This window comes from Heterodontus francisci, chromosome 7 (assembly GCF_036365525.1).
Source record: "Heterodontus francisci isolate sHetFra1 chromosome 7, sHetFra1.hap1, whole genome shotgun sequence".
Lineage (NCBI taxonomy): Eukaryota > Metazoa > Chordata > Chondrichthyes > Heterodontiformes > Heterodontidae > Heterodontus > Heterodontus francisci.
The window spans coordinates 52,486,549-52,510,687 of record NC_090377.1 but is presented as its reverse complement, the minus strand read 5'-3'; the positions used below and the strand labels follow the sequence as shown (position 1 = coordinate 52,510,687).

The following is a 24,139-nucleotide window of genomic DNA, read 5'->3' as shown; positions in this document are numbered from 1 at the left end:
ACTGTTCATGTGTGGACTGTCCCAACAGTACAGTCCCCATTTTCCCAGTACTGGTGCCAATGCCCCATGAATCGAAACCCATTTTTCCCATACCAATCTTTGAACCACATGTTTAACTGCGTAATCTCACTTACCCAACGCCAGTTTGCTCGTGGGTCAGGTAAACACCTGGAGATTATTACCTTAGAGGTTTTGCTTTTTAATTTAGCCCCTAGCTCCTCATACTCCCTATGCAGAACCTCTTTCCTAGCCCTATCTATGTCATTGGTACCCACATGGACCACAACTAGATCCTCCCACTCCAAGTTCCTGTCCAGCCAAGAGCAGAAGTCCCCAACCTTGGCATGGGCAGATATCACAGCCTTCTGGCTCTCGCTCTTAGCTGCAGGGAACAGTGTCTATCCCCCTAACTATACTGTCCCCTACTACCACTACATTCCTATTTACTCCCTCTGCTTGAATGATTTCTTTTACCACGTTCAGTTTGCTCATCCACCCTGCAGCCCTCGCTCCCATCCATACAAGCTGAAAGAACCTCAAACCTGTTGGACAACTGCAAGGGCTGAGCCTGCTCCACTTCTGCCTTCTCAATCCCCTTTACTTGCCGTCACATCCTCCTGTCCCTGACCACTGAACAAATCAGAAGACCCTATCCTTTGGGGTGTGGCTACCTCCTGGAACAATATGTTTCCCCCTCCCTGATGCATCGCAGTGTCTGTAGCCCAGCCTCGAGCTCACTGGCTCAGAGCTGAAGCTTTTCGAGCTGCAGATGCTTACTGCAGACATGTTTGCTCTAGATCACACTGACATCCACCAGCTCCCACATACTGCAGCTGCAACTCAACCTGCCTTGCCATCCTGATTGTATTTCAAGTAACTATTTATTTAATTAATTAATATGAAATATTCACCAGAGCCAATCTGTTATGCTTTACTAGTATTAGTAAATAAAACCTTATTATTAAAATTACCTGAGCTTTGAAAGATAAACAATAAACTCACCAACCAATTAACTACCTGTTCTACTGTGACGTCACACTTCGATTTTTTTTTTCCTCCTCAGAACGCTCTGGTGGCCTAGACTAGCTAGCTCTTTTACACTGCTCGCTGGTCTCGCTCGCGCTCTCTCTCTCTCCGCTTCCCACTGCCACTGTTTTACACTGCTCACTCGTCCCACTCTCCTTCCCGCCGCCACTCTATTGAAGTATATCCCTGTTTAAAACTGTAAGAAACTTAACTTGCCTCCTAACTTAAACAGTAATTTTAGTTAATTGCTAAATTTAAACAAAAACTAGACTAGAGAGATTAACTCTTAAAACGCCTTCACTTGCCAAACTCCCTTATTCACACTCTGCGCATTCGAGCAGCACTCAGCAAGTCTTTTGTCCCTGTCAGACAGTTTGAATATACAAAGGCCAAGTCCTTTTCCTTCAGCAGCCATTCTGGAGCACATTGTTTACTTTTTAAAAGAAAGGTCAATTTATTAAAAGACAAAGTCATTTTTCATAACTCTTCAGTTTTTGTCCATAATTTTTCGTCGTCGCACTTCTGGTACGTGTGACAGAAGTTTTAACAATGCACTTAGAAAATCATAGATCAGGCGAAGTCAACATGGTTTTACGACAGGAAAATATGTTTGACAAATTTATTGGAGTTTTTTGAGAATGCAGCTAGTAGGGCAGATAAAGGAACCTGTAGATGCAGTATACCTGGATTTCTAAAAGGCATTTGATAAGGTGCCACACAAAAGGTTAATAGGCAAAATAAGGGCTCATGGAGTTGGGGATAATATATTGGCATGGACAGAGGATTGGTTAACCGTCAAGAAGCAAAAAGTAGGTATAAATAGGGCATTTTCAAGTTGGCAGGCTGTAAATAGCGGATTGCAGCAAGGATCAGTACTGGGGCCTCAGCTAATTACAATCTATATAAATGTCTTAGATGAAGAGAGAGAGTAATGTATCTAAACTAGGTGCAATGCAAGCTGTGAGGAGGACACAGAGAGGCTGCAAAGAGATATAGACAGGTTAAGTGAGTGGGCAACAAGGTGGCAGATGTGGGGAAATGTGAGGTTATTCACTTTGGTCATAAGGAGAGCAGAATATTTTTTAAAAGCTGCGAAACTTGTAAATGTTGATGTTCAGAGAGACTTGTGTTTGTAGAAGGAACACAAAATTGGCACTTAGGTACAGCAAGCAATTAGGAAGGCAAATGGCATATTGGCCTTTATTGCAAGGGGATTGGAGTACAAGAATGAAGAAGTCTTGCTAGAATTATACAGGGCTTTGGTGAGATCACACCTGGAATACTGTGTTGCAGTTTTGGTCTCAATTTTTAAGGAAGGATATATTTGCATTGGAGGCAGTACGGCGAAAATGCATTAGATGGTCCCTGGAATGACAGGGTTGCCCCATGTTGAGAGGCTGACTAAATTGGGTCTATATTCTCTGGTGTTTAGAAGAATGAGAGATGATCTCATTGAAACTTAGAAGATTCTGAAGGGGCTTGACAGGGTAGACACTGAGAGGTTGTGTCCGCTGGCTGGAGAATCTAAAACACGGAGCAGTCTCAGGATAAGGGGACTATCTTTTAGGACTGAAATAAGGAGAAATTACTACAAAGGGTTGTGAATCTTTGGAATTCTCTACCCCAGAGGGTAGTGGATGCAGCATCGTTAAATATATTTAAGGCTGGGATAGGTAGATTTTTGGTCTCTGAGGATCAACAGATATGGGGAGCAGGTGGGAAAGTAGAGTTGAAGCCCAAGATCAGCCACGATTATTCTGAATGGTGGAGCAGGTTCGAAGAGTCATATGGTCCACTCCTGCTCCTATTTCTTATGTTTTTATTGCTGTTCAATGTGATACAACAAAGATATTGAAGCATCACAGAAAAGGGCTTATAGCAACTTATTAATGAAGAGAAACAGAATAATTTAAAAACTTTCTGCAGAGATGGGATGGTAACGGACACGTCAGAATCTTATCAACACAACGTTGTTACATTTCTGGGGAGACAGTTACTTTCATGAAGTTATAGTTACCTGACAATGATGTCCAAGATCTGCTGAAGTTGCAAAGATTCCTTCTGGCTCAGACACCAGTCATGGGGACCACCTTTGCAGTATAAAACAGTACCTTTTGAGTAGGGAACTTTAAGCATCATAATTTCTTTATCAAATCAAAGCATTTGAGGGAATGGTGGCTTTTATCCACAAGCAATCCCACTAAAGAGTATTTGACTGTGTAATAACTGACAGCATGTGACATTTCACACACAAAGCTACTCAGTTGATTTTGAATAACTTTAAATCATATATAATTAACTTTCAATTTGACAGGAACATCATCACAGTTTGGTGCAGGTATCACGCCCTGTGAAAATGAAAAATGTGCACCAACACAGAAGCTCGACAAACTCTGTGTCTACAGATAGCAGAAGAGATCACCATGGAAACAGCCCCCAGCAGATACCTGAACCCATATACAGTAATCATACAACTAATTCAAATCATTCAGATGTGAGAGTGGAGCGATCAGAGGCAGACGCAAGCTCAGCTGGCTATGGGAATTTAGGTGAACAACATAATTTAGATTCTGAGACGTTTACGATGGATTTTATCCGAAAAGTGATTGTTGCTGAAACCTTGGACAAGAAGTAAATTCTGAAGCAGGGAGAAATACAATTTAAGCAGATTAAATCTATTAAAATTAATTTTGGTTCTCAACAGTCCTTTTTTGCTTTTGTTACAGGGCATTGGTTTTGTATTTTCATGTCTTTCTGAAGCTTTTACTATATGCTTATGGTTGTTCAAATATACCTTGTGTTTGAAACCATAGAAAAATTATGGCAGCCCATTGTGTCCATGCCGGCTGAACAAACTAGCCACCCAATCTAATCCCACCTTCCAGCACCTCGTCCATAGCCTTGCAGGTTACAACACTTCAGGTGCATGCCCAGGTACCTTTTAAAAGAATTGAGGGCTTCTGCCTCCACCACTGTTCCTGGCAGTGAATTCCAGACACCCACCACTCTCTGGGTGAAAAAGTTTTTCCTCATGTCCCCTCTAATCCTTCTACCAATCACCTTAAATCTGTGCAAAATCAACAATGCGACAGCATGATAACTCAAAAGAATTTCTAAAACATTTCCCTTTATTCAAAAGAACAGGACAGGAAGATTATTTTTGAAGGTAGCCTATTTATTGACCTAAAAGAGGACATCTAGTGAAGGCACAGCATCTCACTTGAGATTGTAATTAAATAGAGGAGACACAATAGGACCAGTGGGGTATATGGTCTACTCATGGGTGAGAACTTAAGAAAGAAGTCACAAATTCCCATATGTCAATCCTTTGTACATTGTTTTATTCTACAGGATGTTTCCTCTGGAGAATTTAGGACTAGGATGAGGAGAAATTTCCTCACTCAAAAGGTTATAAATCTTTGGAATGCTCTACCTCAGAAAGCAATAGATGCTCAGTCATTAAGCATACTCAAAACAGAGATCAATAGATCTTTAGATACTAAGGGAATCAAGGTATATGGTGATAAGTGTGGGGAAACTGGAGTTCAGATAGAAATCTACTCATGTTCTAAGAGTACTGCATTTTTATAAAGCAATTTCAATACATTTGGAAGCAGATTGAAAATAGTTAAACTTACTTATAAAAGAAAATGTTATGACATCATTAAGAAAATTTTATCAGCTGTAGTGAAATAAGTTAACGGGTAGTGAGTTATAAATAAAATGTTTCCATGTATAGAGTAACCGGAGGTAATTTATAATTTCATCACTTACCTCAACATCTCATTTATGAACATATTCATTAGATGTGGTAACTGTGATATTCCTCTGTATAGGTCAGTAAAATAAATGTAAATTTCACAGCTTTTCAATTCACATGTCCAGTCAAAGGATCCTGCCTACCGTAACTCCATTGTCAGGGTAAAAGAAAAGGAAAGCAACAATCAGCAGAATCACACACTCAGAAATATGTTCCAAAGTAGCTTGCAGTTTAAGATATCATCACAGCCCTGATGTGTGCTGTTTTCCTGTTTATCATCAGCCTCATTTGTAGAGGTGAAGGGGGTGAAACTGGTCTTCACCAGTCGCATGAAATGTACTTATGGCAAATTTGCAGTCAATGAAAAAGAAATTAGAGTGCCATTGAAAACAGGCTGCCAATTCACTGTCAGCAGCACAAAAGTGCTCATAAAGACCAATTTCACCCCCAAAGATTCATCCTGGGTGGAATTTTCTGAGACTCAACACCATCAAAAGGGCCTTGAAAAGAGACAACTTAACAGAAAATCACAGGTGCACTACCTGTGATTTTCTCATAAGCCCCATGCTAAATTTGAGACCTTTTTGATCGCAAAAATTTCCACTGATTGTGTGATACCTGGTCAAGACATGACAACATTTAAACAAGTAGTTTTGTAGACCAAAGAAATATTTATTCAGTATGCCATATAAATGTATTTCAAAAAACATTGAAGATATTTTTTTCATTCTGCAGTAACCGATCCTATTCAAGAGATTGGAACATGTAAAGCTCTTTATGATTATCAGGCTGCCAGAGATGATGAACTTAACATGCAGCAAGGTAAGGACTCTCATCACTGGTATATGGCTGGGATTCACAGGTTTTTGTAATATCTATGGATCTCTAAGCAAGATGATTATTTCTTGAAGCCTCCAATAGTTAAGTACCACCCATAGTAGCATTGAGAAAGATCCCAGCATTTCCAGAGTTAGTTGATCACTGTCATGCGAAGCCCCCACCTGCCAAGAATGAGGCACATTAATTTTGTCATGAACATGGATTTTAAACTGTTACTGGAGTGAGGAAAGGACTTGTTAAACAGATCAGCCGTGGCTGGAAAAGACATTTGCATATTAACAGACAGTATTTGGAAGGACAAAGCAGCCATTCCCTGACACACTCAACCCACAATGGACTTTTGATCACCTGACGTTGAAGGTGGGAGAGCTCACATTCCAGGTTGACTGCTAAGATGGCCGAATACACAAATGAACATGGTCAAACCAGTCACATGACTGACCTGCTGGGCAACTTGAATTTTTGGATTTGTACAAACAGTTGGGGCAGAAAGCTCCTGGACTGAGAATATCTCTCCTTGCTGGCTTGTCACAGCCTCTCCTGTCTGCCTGCTCCCATCTCTTTCTCACAAGCTTCTGAGTCCACTGAAAACACATGAATCCCAAGAAACAAAAGTTTCCTACAGAGAACAAGGTTTAAGAAGAATACTGGGCCCCAACAAAAAGCAAGATTTACCTACAATCAAAGACTCTACAGTGAACTCGAAGACCCGTAACAAAACTCTTCAGATATTGCCTCAAACTTTTCCACTTTATTTCTTCTGCTCTTTTCTGTCTCTTTTTGCATGTGTGTATCGCATATGCATGCTAGCGTGGGCATCATGTATCCGTAGGCATCGACTGAATTAGAGTTTAAGTTTAATAAGTTTCAATATTTCTTCTTTAAACCTAAGAAAACCTGTTTGTGCTAGTCTCTTTGCTTTTTAATTGGAAAACGGTGAACACGGAATCACCAAGGGGGAGCTAAAAACACTGTTTAAAATTAAACCCTGTTACAGTAAGACCAGGTGAAGGCTGAGAGGGACCCTTAGACACTTTTCTCACCTGGTCGTAACAATCACACTTGATGCAATAATGGAAGCAAGAGCACTGGACAGCAGCAACTACTACCTGAATAATCAATAACCAGAGAATACTATACTCTTAGATACAAGTTCTGACTTTGTTTCTTTTTCCTCTGTAGGTGACATACTTATTATTCACAAGAAGGATGTGACTGGATGGTGGTTTGGCAGCTTGCGAGGAAAGAAGGGCATTTTCCCAGCTACCTACATAGAGGAATTACCGCAAGTGAGAAGAAGATCAACAGAAGCATGAACTAGTACAAACCCTTAGTGTCACTGATTTTTGGAAGAGGACAAAGTGGTGTGGCAAAATGCTGATTAGACATTGAAGAATTGTAATATTTCAATACAGTAATGTGAATTTGCACCAAGTTTCAAAATCAAAACATTGATTCACATTTTGGACAAAGACCTTTTCATCTTATGAATGTGCTGACAATTTATGCATGTGTACTAAAAGCAAACACATCAATGGGCCAGAATTTACTGTAGACAGTGAATGGCTTTGCCTACTTAATTTCTATAACTTCTTTGCACTCCAAATTATTGTAACTAGAAGAGGGAAACGGCACCCTCTACAGGACATCTGGGACCTGTGTAAACAGGGCAACTATGTCATCTTAATCAGATTGAAGAATTGAGGTCTGCAGTCTGGACCAGGAACTGTAAGTTAGAATAGTGAATTCAGTGTTAAATCAAGTACTGAAAGCAAAGAGAGGGAAAAAAGATTGAATTGAAAGAAAGACAAAGAAAAAGTAAAACAAAAATCAATTAAATTCTTAAGTAATTAGATGCCACAACTGTAAAAAATTATTTTCAATGTCGGAGGTAGTTTGTCACTAATTAAGACGTACCATGCTATTAAAAAGGATACTTAGACTGAAACAGACATGCTCCAACTTTCTGAGGCAAGTTTAGTTTGTATTTACGGTGGAAGTACAGGAATGTCACACTGTTCAATACACTTGAATGGGGAGTCAGACAGCGAGGTGTTGTTTTGAGCAGCTGGGGAGCAGTGGATCTTGGACAGCAGCTTCCAGATTTTCTGGTTTAACTGTGCATCTGTGCTCGCCTGAAGTTGCTGTCCGAATTGCACGTGAATAACAGTTAGCAACGTTAGCCTGTTTTTACTGTAAATACTGGCCCATTACTTACATATGCCTGCTCTGAATTCATGAACACTCTAAATACAGAGCAGCAGGATTAGTAGAAATCTTTTAACTGGCAGTGATTTATATCCAAAGCACATCTTTTCTTTTATCTTTCTGAACACATGCAAAGCTGTTAAGATGCCAATTTATTCTTGACAGTTATTTTATCCAAATTCCAACACAAAATAAGAGTTACATTTACTCCATTAATACTGTTTACTCGGAAGCAACTTTATGCAACACCACAATCCACAACACACTCAACAACTTGCATTTGTGTGGCACCATTAATGTAATGAAATATCCTAATCTGCTCCACAAAGGCCATCCTATAAATGGATGCTAAGCAGTAGCTCAAAAATTAGTGAAGCATGACGCCATGGGGCTGACTATTGCTACCATTATTTTACTGATATTCTAATGACAACTGTTTATTTCAACAACAAAAAATTAAACACTTTGTACATAAAAGGTTTGATGAAAATGTTTATTAATCATAACGACAGTAAACTTATGACAGATGGCATCTTGTGTCCGTTAATTTATCAAGCAACATAATACAGCCAACAGTCTAAGAGATACACATATAAACAAGGGAGATTGTTTTTTCTTTTAAACAAGGCTACAATTAGAAAAATACTATATTACCCATCAGACAGCAAGATAGGGTTCATAGAGATAAAAAAAAAATTAAACAGCAAGGAAAAATACACTTTCTAAACTAAATATAAAAGCTAGGAATGCAACCTGGAGTTATACTAATGCTGTAAAAGCTTTCCTGACATTTGCAAGAAATGCAGAGAAATTGTTGGTTTCTTTGAGTTTTTCCTGTAACAACGGCATACATTCCAGTGGTGGTTCACATGATGTGACTGAAAGGGCAAAGGAAAATAGCAGAATATTAGCTAATGGAAATTGAAACATTTGCAACAAATAACATGTAGTCCATAATATTGTTGTACAAACAACCTTGTAGGAGCTCTTTTCTCTATGGATCATTGAACCAGAGCCAAAAGGGCATGAGTTCAAAATACCATCATAGCAAGATGTGAAAGTTAGTTCAAGAAACCTGTGGACTAGCACCATAAAAAACAAATGACCATGAAGTAGTGGATTGTTGTAAAAACCCAACTGGTTCATAATGTTCTTTAGAGAATCAAAGTAGCAACCCCTATCCAGTGTGGCCAACACATGGCTGCAGTCCACACTATGTCCTTAAGGCAATTCGGGTTGGGCAATAGATATATATCCAGAGACCAAATGTTTTATTTTAAATTGACATGGTGGGAAAATTTTGCAGATCTGCAAAATCACAGGTTTCATTTGATTTACATTTAGGACGAATACTGGATTCCTAACGCAATTCAAAACGAGTTTACTTTATAACCTATTGTTACGACTAGGTGTGAAAGGTGACTAGGGGTCGGTTACTATCTTCACCTGGTCTTATTGTAACAGGGTTTAATTTTAAACACACTGTTTTGAGCTCCCCCTTTGTGAACCCTTGTTCACCGCTTTCCAAATATAAAGCAAAGAAACCAATTCACACAGGTTTTCTGAGGTTTAAAGATGATGAAATTTTATTAAAACTTAAACTCTAATACGGTTAATGCCTACGGATAAACACTGCGCTAGCATACACACGCGATATACTCATGCAAATGCTATCACCAGGGGGCATAATTTTAAGGTGATCGGAGGAAGGTTTCGGGGAGATGTCAGAGGTAGGTTCTTTACACAGAGAGTGGTGGGTGCGTGGAATGCGCTGCCAGCGGTGGTAGTAGAAGCAGATACATTAGGGACATTTAAGCGACTCTTGGATAGGTACATGGATGATAGTAGAATGAAGGGTAGGTAGTTAGTTTGATCTTAGAGTAGGCTAAAGGTTCGGCACAACATCGTGGGCCGAAGGGCCTGTACTGTGCTGTACTGTTCTATGTTCTACAAATAAGGACAGAAGAGAGGAGAGGAAAATATAGTAGAGAGGAGTTTGAGGCAATATCAGAAGAGTTTCTTGTTTACTGTGCTTCGATCTCACTTGATTGTAGGTAGTCTTGCTGTTCATCAGAGCCCAGTGTTCTTCTTAAACCTAGTTCATGCAGAAGACTTTTCTTTCTTTGAGGTTCACGTGTTTTCACAAGATTCGAGATGGAGGCAGGCAGGACTGGAGAGGAGGTTCTGTTCCAATCGGGAGCACACGGCTTTCTCGTTTCAAACACTCTTTTCTCCAATTTAAAACTCTCCCAATTCCAACCTCTGCAACAACCTGTTAGTCATTTGGCTAAAACTGGTCTGACCACTTCTTCTGTGTATTAAGGAAGCAACGGATGGATCCCCGTTGTTCCAACACTGTCGGTTACTATGCAAATGTCCAGTCGGGGGGGGGGGGGGGGGGGGGGTTCGCCTGACACCTCCACACCCAGCAGAATGATATGCGATTTGAAGAAAAACGGTGCATTTCATTTCAGAGTTTGAGAGAAATACAGGATACAGAAAGAAAAACCATACATTTCTCTCATTCATTTCCACTCACACCAATCTTAAAGCTGATCGTAAATGGTCTGTTCTGCCAGAGCTGCTTCACAAAGACTTTTGACTTCAGGAGATGGGTGGTTCCCTTTTCCTTTGACTTCAGGGGATGGGTGGTTCCCTTTTCCTCTGACTGTGGGGGAAGAGTCTTTGTTATTCTCCCCTTTGTTCTCTCGGACACTCCTACCTGTAGGTATTTGTGCAGATTTGGCTGCAATCTCCTGTGGCACTTCAGCTAGGTGCGGCATCACCCTCACAGTTTCTGTTCCCCCCAGAGGTCTCTCTTTGTCTCTGCAGGTTCCTGTAAATGCTGTCAGCAACTCTGGTGGGGTACTTCTAGAGTCTGCATTTACATAGGAGATTGTGGGGTCTAACTTTTCACATTTTTCAGGGTTGGTTGACCAGACAGTAGGGGTTTACATCCAGGATTCTTCCCGGACTTCCTTTATCCTGCCCTTGGTCACTTTTTCCCCTTTTTCTAAACTTTTGCCAGCTGTGTGCCTGCCTGTACCCTTTTGTTCTCAGCGGGGGTCCCTTACAATTCACCAGCTCTCTGCTGGAGGGTCCTCCTAACACCGGTACAGAACGTAGGGGTGCAGGTTTCACTGTAGGTTGGAGTTTTCCCTCAACCTGGCACATGTGGCAACTTCTGCAGTACTCCACCATATCTTTGTGGAGTTTTGGCCAGTAAAACTGCTGTCTTATGCGGGCTTTGGTCTTTCGTATACTGGCATGTGCAGCTACTGTGGTCTCGTAGGCCCTTTTTAATATTTGTCCCTGGTACCTCTGTGGTACCACTAACTGGTGAACTACTGTTCACTCCTTGCCCTCAAGTCTGTGAGGAGGAATCGATTTCCTCATCAGTACCTCATTCTTTAAATAGTAGCAGTCAGGGACTCCCTCTGCTTCACTTTCCGACTGAGCAGCCTGTGCTAACTCTAGCAATACTGGGTCGGATCACTGAGCCTCACCTAGGGAAAACCCATTTAATTCATTCCTTGGGTCTCCTAACTTTCCAAAAAAAATCTCGGACAGGCAGACCTCATGGTCATTTGCCTGCAGTGCCAATGCAGTCTGCTCTGGGAAGCTTGTTTGTGGCCTGATCCACTACATATTGGGAAACTGCAGGAGACCGTCTCCTGTCACGGCCCTGTCTCTCTGACCTCCTGTAGTCTTTCTTTTGCTACTGGGGGTGGGGGGGTGTTGCCACCTTCACTCCTGCCAGATCATTACCTAGGAGCAGGTCAACCCCATCCACAGACAAACTAGGAACAATCCCTACAGTCACCGGTCCCGAAACTAGATCACACTCCAGGTGCACCGCCATTTTGGTGTTCACTGCACTCTCAGGCGGAAAAGTCAGGCCTTTCCCCAGTAAAAGGGATCAGGTGGCCCCTGTGTCCCTGAGAATCACTATGGGCTTGCTTGCCCCACTCGAGGGTTATGGGGTTACTTTCCCTTCAAATACAAAACCCTGATAACCTTCAGGAATCCTATTAACTTTTCCTGCACTGGCCATAGTAAGCTTCCTGGATTGCACTCTTACTGCAGTTAAAGCCACAGCTTGTTCTGTGTTTTGCATCAGGTCCCTGTTGTCACTGAGCGGGTGTGCCCTGATTAACCCTACCGGTTTCCCCTTTAGTTTCCAGCAGTCAGCTTTTAAATGCCCTGCCTTATTATAATGGAAGCACACAGATTTCTGGGTCTCTCTTGCTCACAGCACCTTCCTTTTTGGCTGGAGGAGGGCCCCCTGTGTCTCCTGCTTTCCTTTCTTTTCCAGGACTGCCTAGGCGGATATCACCTTCCCACCCTTTGTCCTTTTCGAATTTGTGGGAGTGATCAGGAAAGGCTCTCCCCTAGGAAACTGTCTTATAAATTAAAGCAAACTCATCAGCCAGAACTGCCGCTTACCGGGCTCCCTGAACCTGCAGCTCCTCGACATGGGTCTTTACTGAGAATGGGAAAGAGTTTTTAAATTCCTCTAACAGGATTACTTCTCTGAGAGATTCAGAGCTGAGCTGTATTTTTAAAGCCCTCAGCCACTGGTCAAAAGCTAGCTACTTACTTCTTTCAAACTCCAGCTAAGTTTGCTTTTTGAGGGTTCTAAACTTTTGGCGATAAGCTTCGGGTACTAATTCGTATGCCCCGAGGATAGCATTTTTGGTCAGTTCATAACTTGATGAACTCTCATCTAGCAACAAGGAAGAAACCACATGGGTTTTTCCAGTTAGTTTGCTTTGTAATAAGAGAGGCCAGGTCTCAGATGGCCATTTTAGCTGCCTTGCCAGTTTCTCAAAAGACATGAAAAACGCTTCCACATCTTCCTCATTGAATTTTGGAATTAATTGAGCGAGTTTTAGCAATCGCGTACCCAGCCCTGAATTGTGCTCTTCCATATTGACCAGGCTTTCACTCGGGTTGCTCTGTCACCCCTAGTTAACTCAAGCCGCTTCAGCTCTCTCTCTTCGGATTCTTTCTGGAATATTCTTTCTCTTTCTGTCTTTCTTTCTCCTGTCTTTCGGTTTCTTCACGTTCCTTTTGGAAGGCTCTCTTTTTTTCCCTCTCCTGCCTCTCTCTGTCTTCTAGTTCAAGTTTCTTTTGTTCCAATTGTATCTTTGCTAGCAGTACCCTGACTGGGTCTGTTTCTAACACTGCTTCTGCTTCTTCAGATTCAATGGAAAAATGGTCGGCCACTCGTCTTAGGAGTTCAAACTTCCTAGCCTTGTCACAGACAGTGATCCCACACTGCTCAGCCATTTTTCTCAACTCCTCCATACACAGTGCTTTGAACTTATCCCAAGTTACTTCACCCTGGCTTGGAGAGCTACTCACTTCAGTTGCAGACATGTTAGTATTCAATCACACATAACCACAAGAAAACCTGTATTAAAATCTTGCTTTTATTTTTTTTGATTGGGAACAACTTGGCTTCCCACTTCCAATTTCACTCGTTTGTGGGTAAAATTCCAAAAGCTAGCACCCAAATTTCTGTTATGACCAGGTGCGAAAGGTGTCTAGGGGTCTGTTACTATCTTCACCTGGTCTTATTGTAACGGTTTAATTTTAAACACACTGTGTTTTGAGCTCCCCCCTTTGTGAATCCTTGTTCACCGCTTTCCAATTATAAGGCAAAGAAACCAATTCACACAGGTTTTCTGAGGTTTAAAGAAGAAAGATGAAATTTTATTCAAACTTAAACTCTAATATGGTTAACATCCACGCTAGCATGCACATGCGATACACACATGCAGATTGGGACAGAAATGAGGAGAGGAAAATATAAGAGAGAGGAGTTTGAGGCAATATCAAAAGCTTCTTGTTTACTGTGCTTCAAGCTCACTTGATTGTAGGTAGTCTTGCTGTTCGTCAGAGCCCAGTGTTCTTCTTAAACCTTGTTCAAGTGGGAGACTTTTCTCTCTCTGAGGTTTAGTTTAGTTTAGAGATACAGCACTGAAACAGGCCCTTCGGCCCACCGAGTCTGTGCCGACCATCAACCACCCATCCATACTAATCCTACACTAATTCCATATTCCTGCCACATCCCCACCCGTCCCTATGTTTCCCTACCACCTACCTATACTAGGGGCAATTGCTAATGGCCAATTTACCTACCAACCTGCAAGTCTTTGGCTTGTGGGAGGAAACCGGAGCACCCGGAGGAAACCCACGCAGACACAGGGAGAACTTGCAAACTCCACACAGGCAGTACCCGGAATTGAACCCGGGTCGCTGGAGCTGTGAGGCTGCGGTGCTAACCACTGCGCCACTGTGCCGCCCAGGTTCATGTGTTTTCACAAGATTCAGTTCCTTGGGAAAGAGATGGAGGCAGGCACGACGGGAGAGGAGGTTCTGTTCCAACTGGGAGCACACGACTTTTTCATTTCAAACACGGTTATCTCCAATTTAAACTCTCTCAGTTCCAACCTCTGCAATAGCCAATTAGTCATCTGACTAAAACTGGTCTGAGCACTTCTTCTGTGTATTGGGGACGCAACGACTGGGTCCCCATTGTTCCAACACTGTCGGTTACTATGCAAATGTCTTTCCAGTCAGGGGCTTGCAATTTTAGGTTTTAATGTTCATGTGGCGAAATCATGTGTGCCTCAGCCTTGGCAGGTGGGGGTTTTGCCTGATACTATATTTGGATTTTAAATTGAAATTAGTTCAGAGAAAGTGAATTGTAGGTCAAATCTCCCAACTTTTTGACTTGTGTTTCATTTCTATAATAAACAGTCACAATTTTTCAAGTTGCATTTACTTGACAGGCCAAGTTTTAAACTGATCTTCACAAGGCCCAGTTATCTATCCCCTGCCACATGCTACTATTTCTGTATGATCATGTTTCACTGATGAAGTCAACAGCCAAACTGTGATCACATGACTCATAGTAAGGCTAGAAGTCTTAATATATTCAATTGCTCCAAGAAATGTCTTTTGATCAACTTCAGTTGAATTATTTGAAATACCCATGAGCTATAGATGTCATAGATGCAAGCAGACTGACAGATTGTGAGCAGATTATTAGAGATTATAGGTTGGAAGTAATCTCCTCCCGTTCACACCTTCAAAGTGGTGGACATGAGGAACAAATTTCTAGCAAAAGCTACTGAGGGCCATGTGCTAGGTAGATATGTAGCTGTGATGGTATTGTTAATAGTGAATGCACGGACTGAAAATATTAAATATCCCAATAACACAATGGTTCTTAATACTGCTGAGGCAAAAGGGCAAGGTTAATATTGTCTGGAGTTCAACAGGCCAGGAATGGATGCTGGAGATGTGAGGATTGCTTGTTACTTATGGAGATCAGGAAGCCTTTATGCTGAAATTTTCCTCAGAAGATTAAACAAGTAGGATTAAAGTCCATGACAAGTTGATTGTACATGGTTTATGAAAGGAACAGTCTTGTTGGGCTCAAATTATCTTCCCTCATTGCATGCTTTCTGATGCTCTGAGGAAAGTTATACACCTCAGTTTTCAAAAAAGCCATACCTTCATAATTTCCTTCTTCATTGAATTTCAGCAGAAATGTAAATGGCTGCTCGGGATTTTTTTGGCTGATGCATTTGAAGATAAACTGCAGTTGCTCCCCTTTAGAAGAACCATTAAAATTAGTTCTACACCAAAAGAAAATACAAATAGTGCATTCCATAAACATATCTTCACAAAGAATAATTCAAAATTCAGTTCAAAGATTCATGTGTTACAGTTAATAAACAAAAAAAAAATTGCTCTTGGATTGCTACCTTGTGACTTGCTTTCCGAAGTACAATTGAATTTTAACTTGATGCAAGTAACAGTATTATTAGTTTTCAAGGTTAATTTCACCTGGATAATTTAGATGATTTCATTTTTTTAAATTGGAAATATTCAAAGTCAATTATTTTAAGAAGTCAGATGACAGTTAGAAAACTAGCGCAGACTAAATTAGACTAAGCTAAATGCGTGAAGTAGAAAATAGTTGATCAAAACAAAAGTTTAAAGATAAGTATTTGTACGCAGCTTTTGTACAAAAACACTGAGCTAAAATGTTTTACTTTTGAAATATCTGTACATGGATTTTAAGGATAAATGACTGGCAGCTTTGTAACTCAAAGTTCAAGTCTTCTTCTATAAAAGGATATTCCTTGTTCTTACCCTGCACCTTCCGAATTTCTAGTCCCATTCGCTTCTTGAACATTTCTGCAGATGTATTTAATTCCTTCAGCTTTGCTTTGTTTTCTTGTTTTTGTGTAGAAATTACTATTTATGGAGGAAGAACTAATTATTTTCATGGCTAAAAAATAGCAGAAATTTCCAAGAGTAAAAGAATAGTTTCAATTATTTATGATTCATTAGAATAAAGTGTCAGACCTCACTAAATTTTTGATAACCAACAGTTTCATATTTTATATATACTGTTGCATATGCAATTGGGACCAATTTATCCAGTTGGCATCCAAACCAACATTATTTGACTTAAAAAGCGGGCAGGTTACCCTTTCTTCCCCTTGTACAAATAACATGATACTTACATTCCTGTTTTTTGAAAAGTCCTTCCTTCAATTTCTTGATCTTTTCTAACACTTCCTGCTTTTGTCTTTCAATATTTTCTATATTTTTGTTCACACTCTGCAGATCTAAATGTGTTTTTTCTATGAATGCATTCTGCTCAGCAATAACTGCAAAAAAATGACATTTCCTATTAGTGACGAGTTATTTCAGCTGAAGTACAGAACTGCAGTAAAGTAGTATATTAGCAAATACCCTTTTTGATTAATTGGACCTTTTCACACATCTGTTTCTCCTCTTCATATATTTCTAAGCATCTGCCTGTAAAAGAATTGACAATTATGATACCTCTCTAAGATGATAGAAAATTAACTCTCAGAAATTAGTCATTTGAAAATGACTGAATGTACTAAAGTGGCAGTAACACACATTCAAACAATATCCCTTAAATAGTGCAAATCAAATCCAATCTAAGTTTTTGACAGAATTCCACAACGTAATTTTTGTATGCTTGCATGTGGCAATGGAGTTTAACTCTAGATACAAGAACAACTAAAAAGTATATTTCTCAAGAAGTTTTAAAACCAGCAAAACATACAGTGTATATTTAATACAACTGCCATCAGAAATCCATTGTAGCTCTTAATTTGCCATTATTTTTTGTTGTTAGCACAATGTTCTATAATCAACATTTTCAAAAGGCACTTTTGTATGGTTGCTTGGTACACTGATTACTGTTCTGTGAGTGTAATGACCAGTTGCAAAAATGGTTAACGATGGTTACTAAAATGATAAGCCCTGAACTAACAATATTTATTTTTGTGAAGCAAGTTCCTTTAAAATGGAAAAAGAAATCTTGTAATGAGTCACCAAACATAGAAGCAAAAAACAAACAAGGTAATTTTGAATGTGACTTCTCTTCCCTCACCATCATCTTAGAAGTCCCAATCCTTGGCCCCAAATTCTTCCTTATCATCATGCTGCAACTCAGTGGCATCTTCCACAGACATAGGCTAGATTTTTAATTGCCGGTGAGGTCAGGAAGGGTTGCGGGTGCGATTTGAAAATTGCGTTCCTGGATGGCAGCCGCCTCAAGAAAGCAAAAACGCCATTTTTGAAGGGGGTGGGTGGGGAGAATGGGGAACCTGCTCGCCTCCAATTAAAAGCCCATTAAGCTCCTTGAGAAACTTATAATTGGGCCAGGGAAGGTGAGACAGCAATTTTCAAAGTTGGGAATGGTGGCATAGTTGCTGGACTAATAATCCAGAGGCCCCAACTAATTATCCAGAGACATGAGTTCAAAACCCACCATGGCAGGTGGTGGAAATTAAATTCAATTAATTAATAAATCTGGAATAAAAAGCTAGGCTCAGTAGTGTTGACCATGAAACTACTGGATTGTCGTAAAACCCATCAGGTCACTCATGTCCTTTAGGGAAGGAAATCTGCTGCCCTTACCGGGTCTGCCTACATGTGACTTCAGACCCACAGCAATGTGGTTGACTCTTAACTGTCCTCTGAAATGGCCTAGCAAACCACTCAGTTGTATCAAACTGCTACAGAAAAGGCAAATACTACTGTGGGTGTACCTACACCACATGGACTGCAGCAGTTCATGGTGGTGGCTTACCATCAAGGGCAAATAAGGATGGGCAACATATGCTGGCCTTGCCGGCGACGCTCACGTCCCATGAAATAATTTTTTTTTTTAAAGTGGGAAGAAGGTAAAGGTTATTTTTTGATGTTGAAAAATTTCAGGAGCTGGGGATTGTTGCATTTTACCTTCCATTTGACCGTTTGGCCACTTTTGTGCTCAGTGAAGTTGCTGGTCCTCCGAGGTGCTGCCTGCTCTCTTCTGCAAGGCAGCCGTGGGCCCCATCATGACTGCCATCTGTCTTTGTCACTCGCGCTGTGCAGGTATCTCCCACCTGCTGGTTATGCTCAGCACCACCAATTGGGCGCCAAGCTCACCGTCAGCCCAATTAGGGCATATACATTTCAAGATGATTGCGGTGTGCGGTTGAGACCCCAAAATTATCTGGGAGTCAGGCTCCTGACCCCAATTTGAAAAATCAAGCTCATAGGGTCAGTTTCCACGTGTACATCGACAACCTATAGTTCGACATCTCGATCACCTCTCTACTGCTCCAGTGCTGCCAGACTACTTACTTGACATCCAATCTTAGATGAACCATAAGTTCCTCCAGCTAAGCATTGGAAAGTTCAAAGGTGTCAATTTCGGCACCCAGCATAAACTCCATGCGTTCACCACCGACTCAACCCCACCGCCCCCCACCCAACCCAGAGTCTCAAGCCAAACATCAGCTCCTGTTCAACCTCAATCGAGATCAAGTTTATGAAACGCTATTATTGGGTAAGTTTTGATAATTTAAGGAACACAGATCAGAAAAAGACTGAGGGGAAGTCAGGAATTCTCTACCTTTCTTACAGCAGAGTCCATAAATTCTTTTAAAAACTGGTAAATCTAATTTGTAAGGAGCATAAATACTACATTGTCCTTTTCTATTCGCCTTCATTTCAGTTATTAAATTTTAAAAGATTTGTAATTCAGTTAAATTTTCATATATAGTAGATACAATTACAATCTGTAAACTTTACCTTCTGTGATTTTTAAAGATTCTTTGTATCTCTGTTTAAATCCTCCTGGATTATAGTTTTCCCACAAACTTGAAAATTTGATCCTGGTTTCATTTAGCTTTTCATTCAGCTGAATTTGTTCATCTTCTTTGAAGAAATCCATTGATCTACAGCACATTTCCACAACAAAAGGGAATTAAATAATTGGTAGAGTCCATATACATTAAGATATACAGGCTTTATCAGATCATTCTCGCCATATTACAATAAACTGTGTCATTAATAACACTGGTATCAATTTGGTTTAAAAAAATCAGTTAAAGGCCTAATCTTGAAATGTGAAAGCAGTTCTGCTGGTACACAGGATACAATGCATAACTGTGAACATTTTAAAGACTGATAAACATACATCAAAGGTGGAAAAGGTTCAATGAGGGAAGAACCATCAACATACAAAGTATAACTTGTTTCGGTCAAACATGATAGAAAAGGAGCATAATCATGTCGAATATGATGATTATTCTGTAGGTTTGGGGGTAAGGCAATGAATGGTACTGAAGAGAAGAGGTGAAACACACTATTTTAAAATTATACATTTCATGAAATAATTTTCTGTAGGTGTCCAGGTGGAGTAATGCAAGACATTGTAATTTTGTGAATTAGCCCAGTAAAAAGCTTGAATTTTGGGATATGTTGCTTTGCATCATTTATGTAAAAGACTTACCTGCAAAATGGCCAAGTTTTGCTGACTCTGTGTATGAAAGATTCAACAGCAAACAGCTGGACCTCTTTCTTCAGTATAAAATGACAAAAGCTACCTTTAAGGCAATCAGATATTTGAAATGATTGGATGATGGTTACTGTACATGATCAAACCAAAAGATGAGGAATCATTCCTGCTTCAGTGATCAGAAAACTTCCTTCTATGTGGTCCTCATTTGTAGATCCTGTACAAGTGATTTTCGCAGGAACTGGAATGCAGTCCAAGAACTGCCATTAAGACAGATCACCAGCACATTCACTCACCTCAGGTTAGACCAACAGTGATGTTTAAAGCTTTCAGAACTGCAATATGTTTGGTGGACACATGATGATTAGAGTGCACCTTTCACTTGGCAGGCCAAAAATAACTATTCCAGGATCAATACAATCCTTATTTCAACCTCATAATATCAGAATCAACTCATATTACAAAATTTTCTTGGCAGTAATGTCAATCTGTATGCATTTGTGTTTTTCAAATGGCATTTCAGCAGGGGTCTCCTATAGAAACTGAGATTTGTCAAACATCTACAGAAAGAAATTAGCAATTTTAAAAATAATTAGTAACAGACAGTTCCTGTGGAAAATGACTAATCATTAATCACTATAGCCTTCCTAAAAGCTTGGACCATCCACTATTTATGACAAACTCTGAAGCAGAATTTAGAGGGTTGTCATCGTGGTGTGTTACATGGTGTTACAATCTGCTTTAAAGAAATTTAAAACAGATATAATGTGCTGTTTTAATCACATGTAAAGCAAAGCAGTTTAAAAGATGAGTTATTACAGGATCATAAATAGAAAACAGACCGATAACAACCACCACTTCAGATACCTGCAACGTTATGCACACAAATCAATTTGGATTCTATTTAATTATATTGTTCCATTTACAACTCCCTAAAGCAAAACATTGGAGTTTCTGCTCTTGACCAAGATACCTTATCATACCATGCCCCATTGCCTAGGTTTCCTTAAAAAAGGTTCTGTTCAAAGTACTTCCTTCAAAAAAAAAGATTAGCAAACTTCCTATGACATTTCTCTGACAGTCAGATATTTTAGAAGCACAAAGGTGATAAGCCAAGTAGTATTGCCAGGTGCACTGATTTATCAGCCTGGGGGTGATTTGAAAGCATCCAGAAGAGGCCCTGGGGTGTGGCTGTACTTTCCTTCCCCCTTAAGCTTCAGTAATCTTTCCTCATAATGCAACCCATTTAATTTTGCACAGCAGTCTTACTGCAGAGCTCTGACCCCTTTCCAATGCATGCTTTTTTTTTTAAATGGCACAATGACAGAAATTGAAATTGAACACAATACATTGTATGGCCAGACCAATGCAGGCAAAACTTTGAAGTGGAGAACGAAGGGAGTCAGGGAGGAATCTGAAGATGTGAGGGTAGATTTTGAAGCAGCTTACCAGATTGAATGCCAGAAATTAGACAGCAAGGTAAGTTGCGATCAGGATCTCCAAGAGTGGAGTGGGCAGCAGCAACCCAGATTACTTCTGTGGGCCATGGAGGAGCAATCCTGCTCAATTTCAAATTTCAGGTTGCAAATTGAACAGGAAGCCAAGGTTGTGGACAGTCCAGTTCAGACAATTAGGGAGTGGAATCTCTGACAAGAGAGCAGATCCTCTGTAGGGGTCCAAAGATGACTGCTCCATTCTCCCCATTGTTGAACTGGAGAAATGTTAGGAGTTATCAATCGCCAAATATTGAACAGGCAACCCAAAGTACCAGATGCAATCAAGCAGCGATCTGGAAATGTAAAACTGTCAACAACATACATATGGAAGCTGATCCCACATGTCATTAGGAGCACATGGAAATGAGGAAGAGATAAGGAAGATTTATTTTGTATCAAGTATATATATTTCTTCCTAACACTCCCCCTCCCAGCCAAAACTGAAATAAGTACTTTGAACAGAATATTCTCTTCTAGACTTTCCTTTTCCAGATTGTAGATGGTAGATTATGTTCCCTCAGTTTCCAACAGTACCACTGTGCCAAGCCAGAGGCTTGAAACCTATCCTCCTGGTTGTGGTATTTGGTAGTCAGTCATGGCTCAGTTGGTAGCACTCTCACTTGAGTTAGAAGGTTCTGGGTTCAATTCCTTTTTAAGGAATTGAGCATAAAAAATAAGACTAATAAGACTGAGGAAATGCAATACTGTTGGAGGTGGCATCTTTTGGATGAGATGTTAAAACAATGCCCTATCTGCTCTCTCAGGTGGACATAAAAGATCTCATGACATTATTTCAAAGAAAAGTAGAGGAGTGACCTGGCCAATATTTCTTCTTCTTAGGCAGTCCCTCGGAAACGAGGTTGACTTTCTTCCACTCCAGGGTTGTGGGTCCTTAGGTGACTGAATAGTCCAATTCTGGATACGCACACTCTGCCATAGGTGGGACAGGTGGTGTTTGGTGAGGCGAGTGAATGGGATGCTCGAAATTCCGAACACTCCTTCCACTGTTTGCACTTAGTTGATGTTGTTCGAACTGACTGGCACCTTTCGCGGATGCTTCTCCATTTTGGGCAGTCTTGGGCAAGAGATTCCCACAAATCAGTAGAGATGTCACATTTTTTAAGGGAGCCTTTAAGAACATCCTTGTAGTGTTTCCTCTGCCCTCCTGGTAGGCTCTTGCCGTGATGCAGCTTGGAGTAGAAAGCTTGTTTTGGGAGGCTTGTGTCAGGCATGTGGACAATGTGGCCCGCCCAACATAACTGACTAGCCATGACCAGTGTCTCGATACTGGGGATGTTGACCTGAGAGAGGACACTGATATTGAAACACCTGTCCTGCCACTGAATTAGCAGAGGCACCACTAGTGATATCTCTCCAGGGCTTTGAGATGTCTGCCGTACAGTGTCCATGTTTCTGACACATACAGAAGGGCAAGTAACATTGCGGCCAATATTTACTCCTCAATCAACATCACAAGAACATATTATCTGGTCATTATCACATTGCTGTTTGTGGGAGCTTGCTGTGTGCAAATTGGCTGCCACATTTCCTACATTACAACAGCAACTACACTTCAAAAGTATTTTATTGGCTGTAATGGGCTTTGGGACTTCCTGTGGTTGTGAAAGGCGCTATACAAATACAAGTTTTTTTTTTGTTGAAACAGTGGACATTGCAATACAGGCGGGCAGACATGGCGCTGGTTGCAATTCCTGCAAAGCAAGATCCTGGGCTATGTAGTAAATGTTGTAGCAGTCACACAGTCAGTGAGTTAAACAGACAGCACACGAAATGAAGCAATCAGCACTGGTACCGGTACTGACTGCACTGCTAACCTCCCCTTCCTGAACGCCCCTCACACCAATTTATCCAGGACCACAGGTCCCCGCTTACCCGCCCAGGCAATCGCTCGCTTGCTCTTCCCCCGTCTCTCTCTCTCTCTCTCACTTCTCACTCACTCACTCTCTCTCTCTCGGTGAAGCTCCTCCGCGCGCTCGCTCCCTGTTTTCAAATTTCAACGGCGGCGCCAAAAGTGGAAGGAACCAAGTCTCTGAAAGCTGTGGGGGGAGCATAGCGTACCCCTATAACACTTGTAAAAAAAAACTGCACGTACAGCTTTCGATAGCAGAAGGAAATAACGTGGATTTTCGATCATTTTTACTTATTTTAGCAGTAATCTCTTTGGGATTTGTACGACATTTCTACAAACACAAAAAATTTGTGGTAGTTCAACCCAGAGCAGAGCCATCAAGAGTCAACTTCCGACAAAGGTCAAAGTGTAACCGAAAGGAATGTGCTTCCAATTCTGTAAACAGGAAGTGGGGCAGTGGGCAGGCTGCTAATTGTCTGTGGACAGGGGAGGATGAAGTTGCACAGTTCCGCAGGGTCTGGTTAGCATTTGGTGTTTGGTGGAGTGGGGGTATTCAGTTGGAGGAAGCTCTCATGGGGCTGAGGGCTGAAGACAATAATGTGATTTACTGATAAAAGAGATCCCCTTGTAGTCCATATAGATTTCAAAAGACTTTTGTTAAGGTGCCAAAATAAGTTTTCTGATAGTTAAAACACAATATTCAAAGAAATATGACAGCGTGACTAGAAAATTGGCTGAAGGACCACAAAACAGAAAAATGGTCATGATAATCAGAGACAGAAGGAGGTTATTTGACCAATCGTTTCCCTGCTGACTGAAAAAGAGCTATTCAGTCTCATCCCACCTTCCAGTTATTGGTCAATTTCCCTGGAGGTTACAGCCCCTCAAGTGCATATCCAAGTGTTTCTTAAATCTGATGAGTGTTTCTGTTTCTACCACCTTTTCAAGCAGTGAAAATAGACTTCCTCAACTTCCCTCTAATCCATCCACAAATTATTTTAAATCTATGCCCTGGTTATTGACATCTCTGTCAATAGGTCCTTCCTATCTAGTCCCCTCATAATATTATACATCTTATGTTACGA

General features: G+C 40.7%; 2 protein-coding genes across 8 annotated transcripts in view; one reads left to right on the top strand and one right to left on the bottom strand.

Moving 5' to 3' along the window:
- The window catches only part of nostrin (nitric oxide synthase trafficking), a 52,994-nt gene extending 44,628 nt beyond the window's left edge, over nt 1–8,366 (top strand). The window contains exons 14-16 of the mRNA XM_068035181.1: nt 3,341–3,575; nt 5,522–5,608; nt 6,809–8,366. Of these exons, the coding sequence (XP_067891282.1) occupies nt 3,341–3,575; nt 5,522–5,608; nt 6,809–6,942 (456 nt within the window). The 3' untranslated portion in view covers nt 6,943–8,366. The remainder of the gene's footprint in view (nt 1–3,340; nt 3,576–5,521; nt 5,609–6,808) is intronic.
- spc25 (SPC25 component of NDC80 kinetochore complex) lies at nt 8,314–23,438 on the bottom strand. 7 transcript variants are annotated; one of them, XM_068035186.1, is made up of 8 exons: nt 23,147–23,198; nt 19,683–19,776; nt 18,980–19,125; nt 16,616–16,681; nt 16,384–16,530; nt 16,007–16,111; nt 15,362–15,460; nt 8,314–8,712 (listed from the first exon to the last, which is right to left on the bottom strand). In XM_068035186.1, exons 3-8 carry the CDS (start codon nt 19,119–19,121, stop codon nt 8,594–8,596), a joined length of 678 nt encoding a protein of 225 aa, XP_067891287.1. In that variant the 5' UTR covers nt 19,122–19,125; nt 19,683–19,776; nt 23,147–23,198; the 3' UTR covers nt 8,314–8,593. The 7 variants fall into 7 exon arrangements, with proteins under 7 accessions (XP_067891287.1, XP_067891286.1, XP_067891288.1 ...); XM_068035185.1 differs by lacking the exon at nt 23,147–23,198 and adding an exon at nt 23,078–23,138; XM_068035187.1 differs by lacking the exons at nt 19,683–19,776; nt 23,147–23,198 and adding an exon at nt 23,298–23,438.
- Between the last annotated feature and the right edge of the window lie 701 nt (nt 23,439–24,139).

Bases quoted from the DNA above. Each gene is read 5' to 3' on its own strand.
- spc25 (XM_068035182.1), bottom strand. From the start codon at position 23,256: ATGCTCCCCCCACAGCTTTCAGAGACTTGGTTCCTTCCACTTTTGGCG. The intron at 16,112-16,383 runs GTAAGTATCATG...CTCCATAAATAG, and splicing joins ACTTTTCAAAAAACAGGAAT to TAATTTCTACACAAAAACAA. The intron at 15,461-16,006 runs GTAAGAACAAGG...GTTCTTCTAAAG, and splicing joins AGAAATTCGGAAGGTGCAGG to GGGAGCAACTGCAGTTTATC.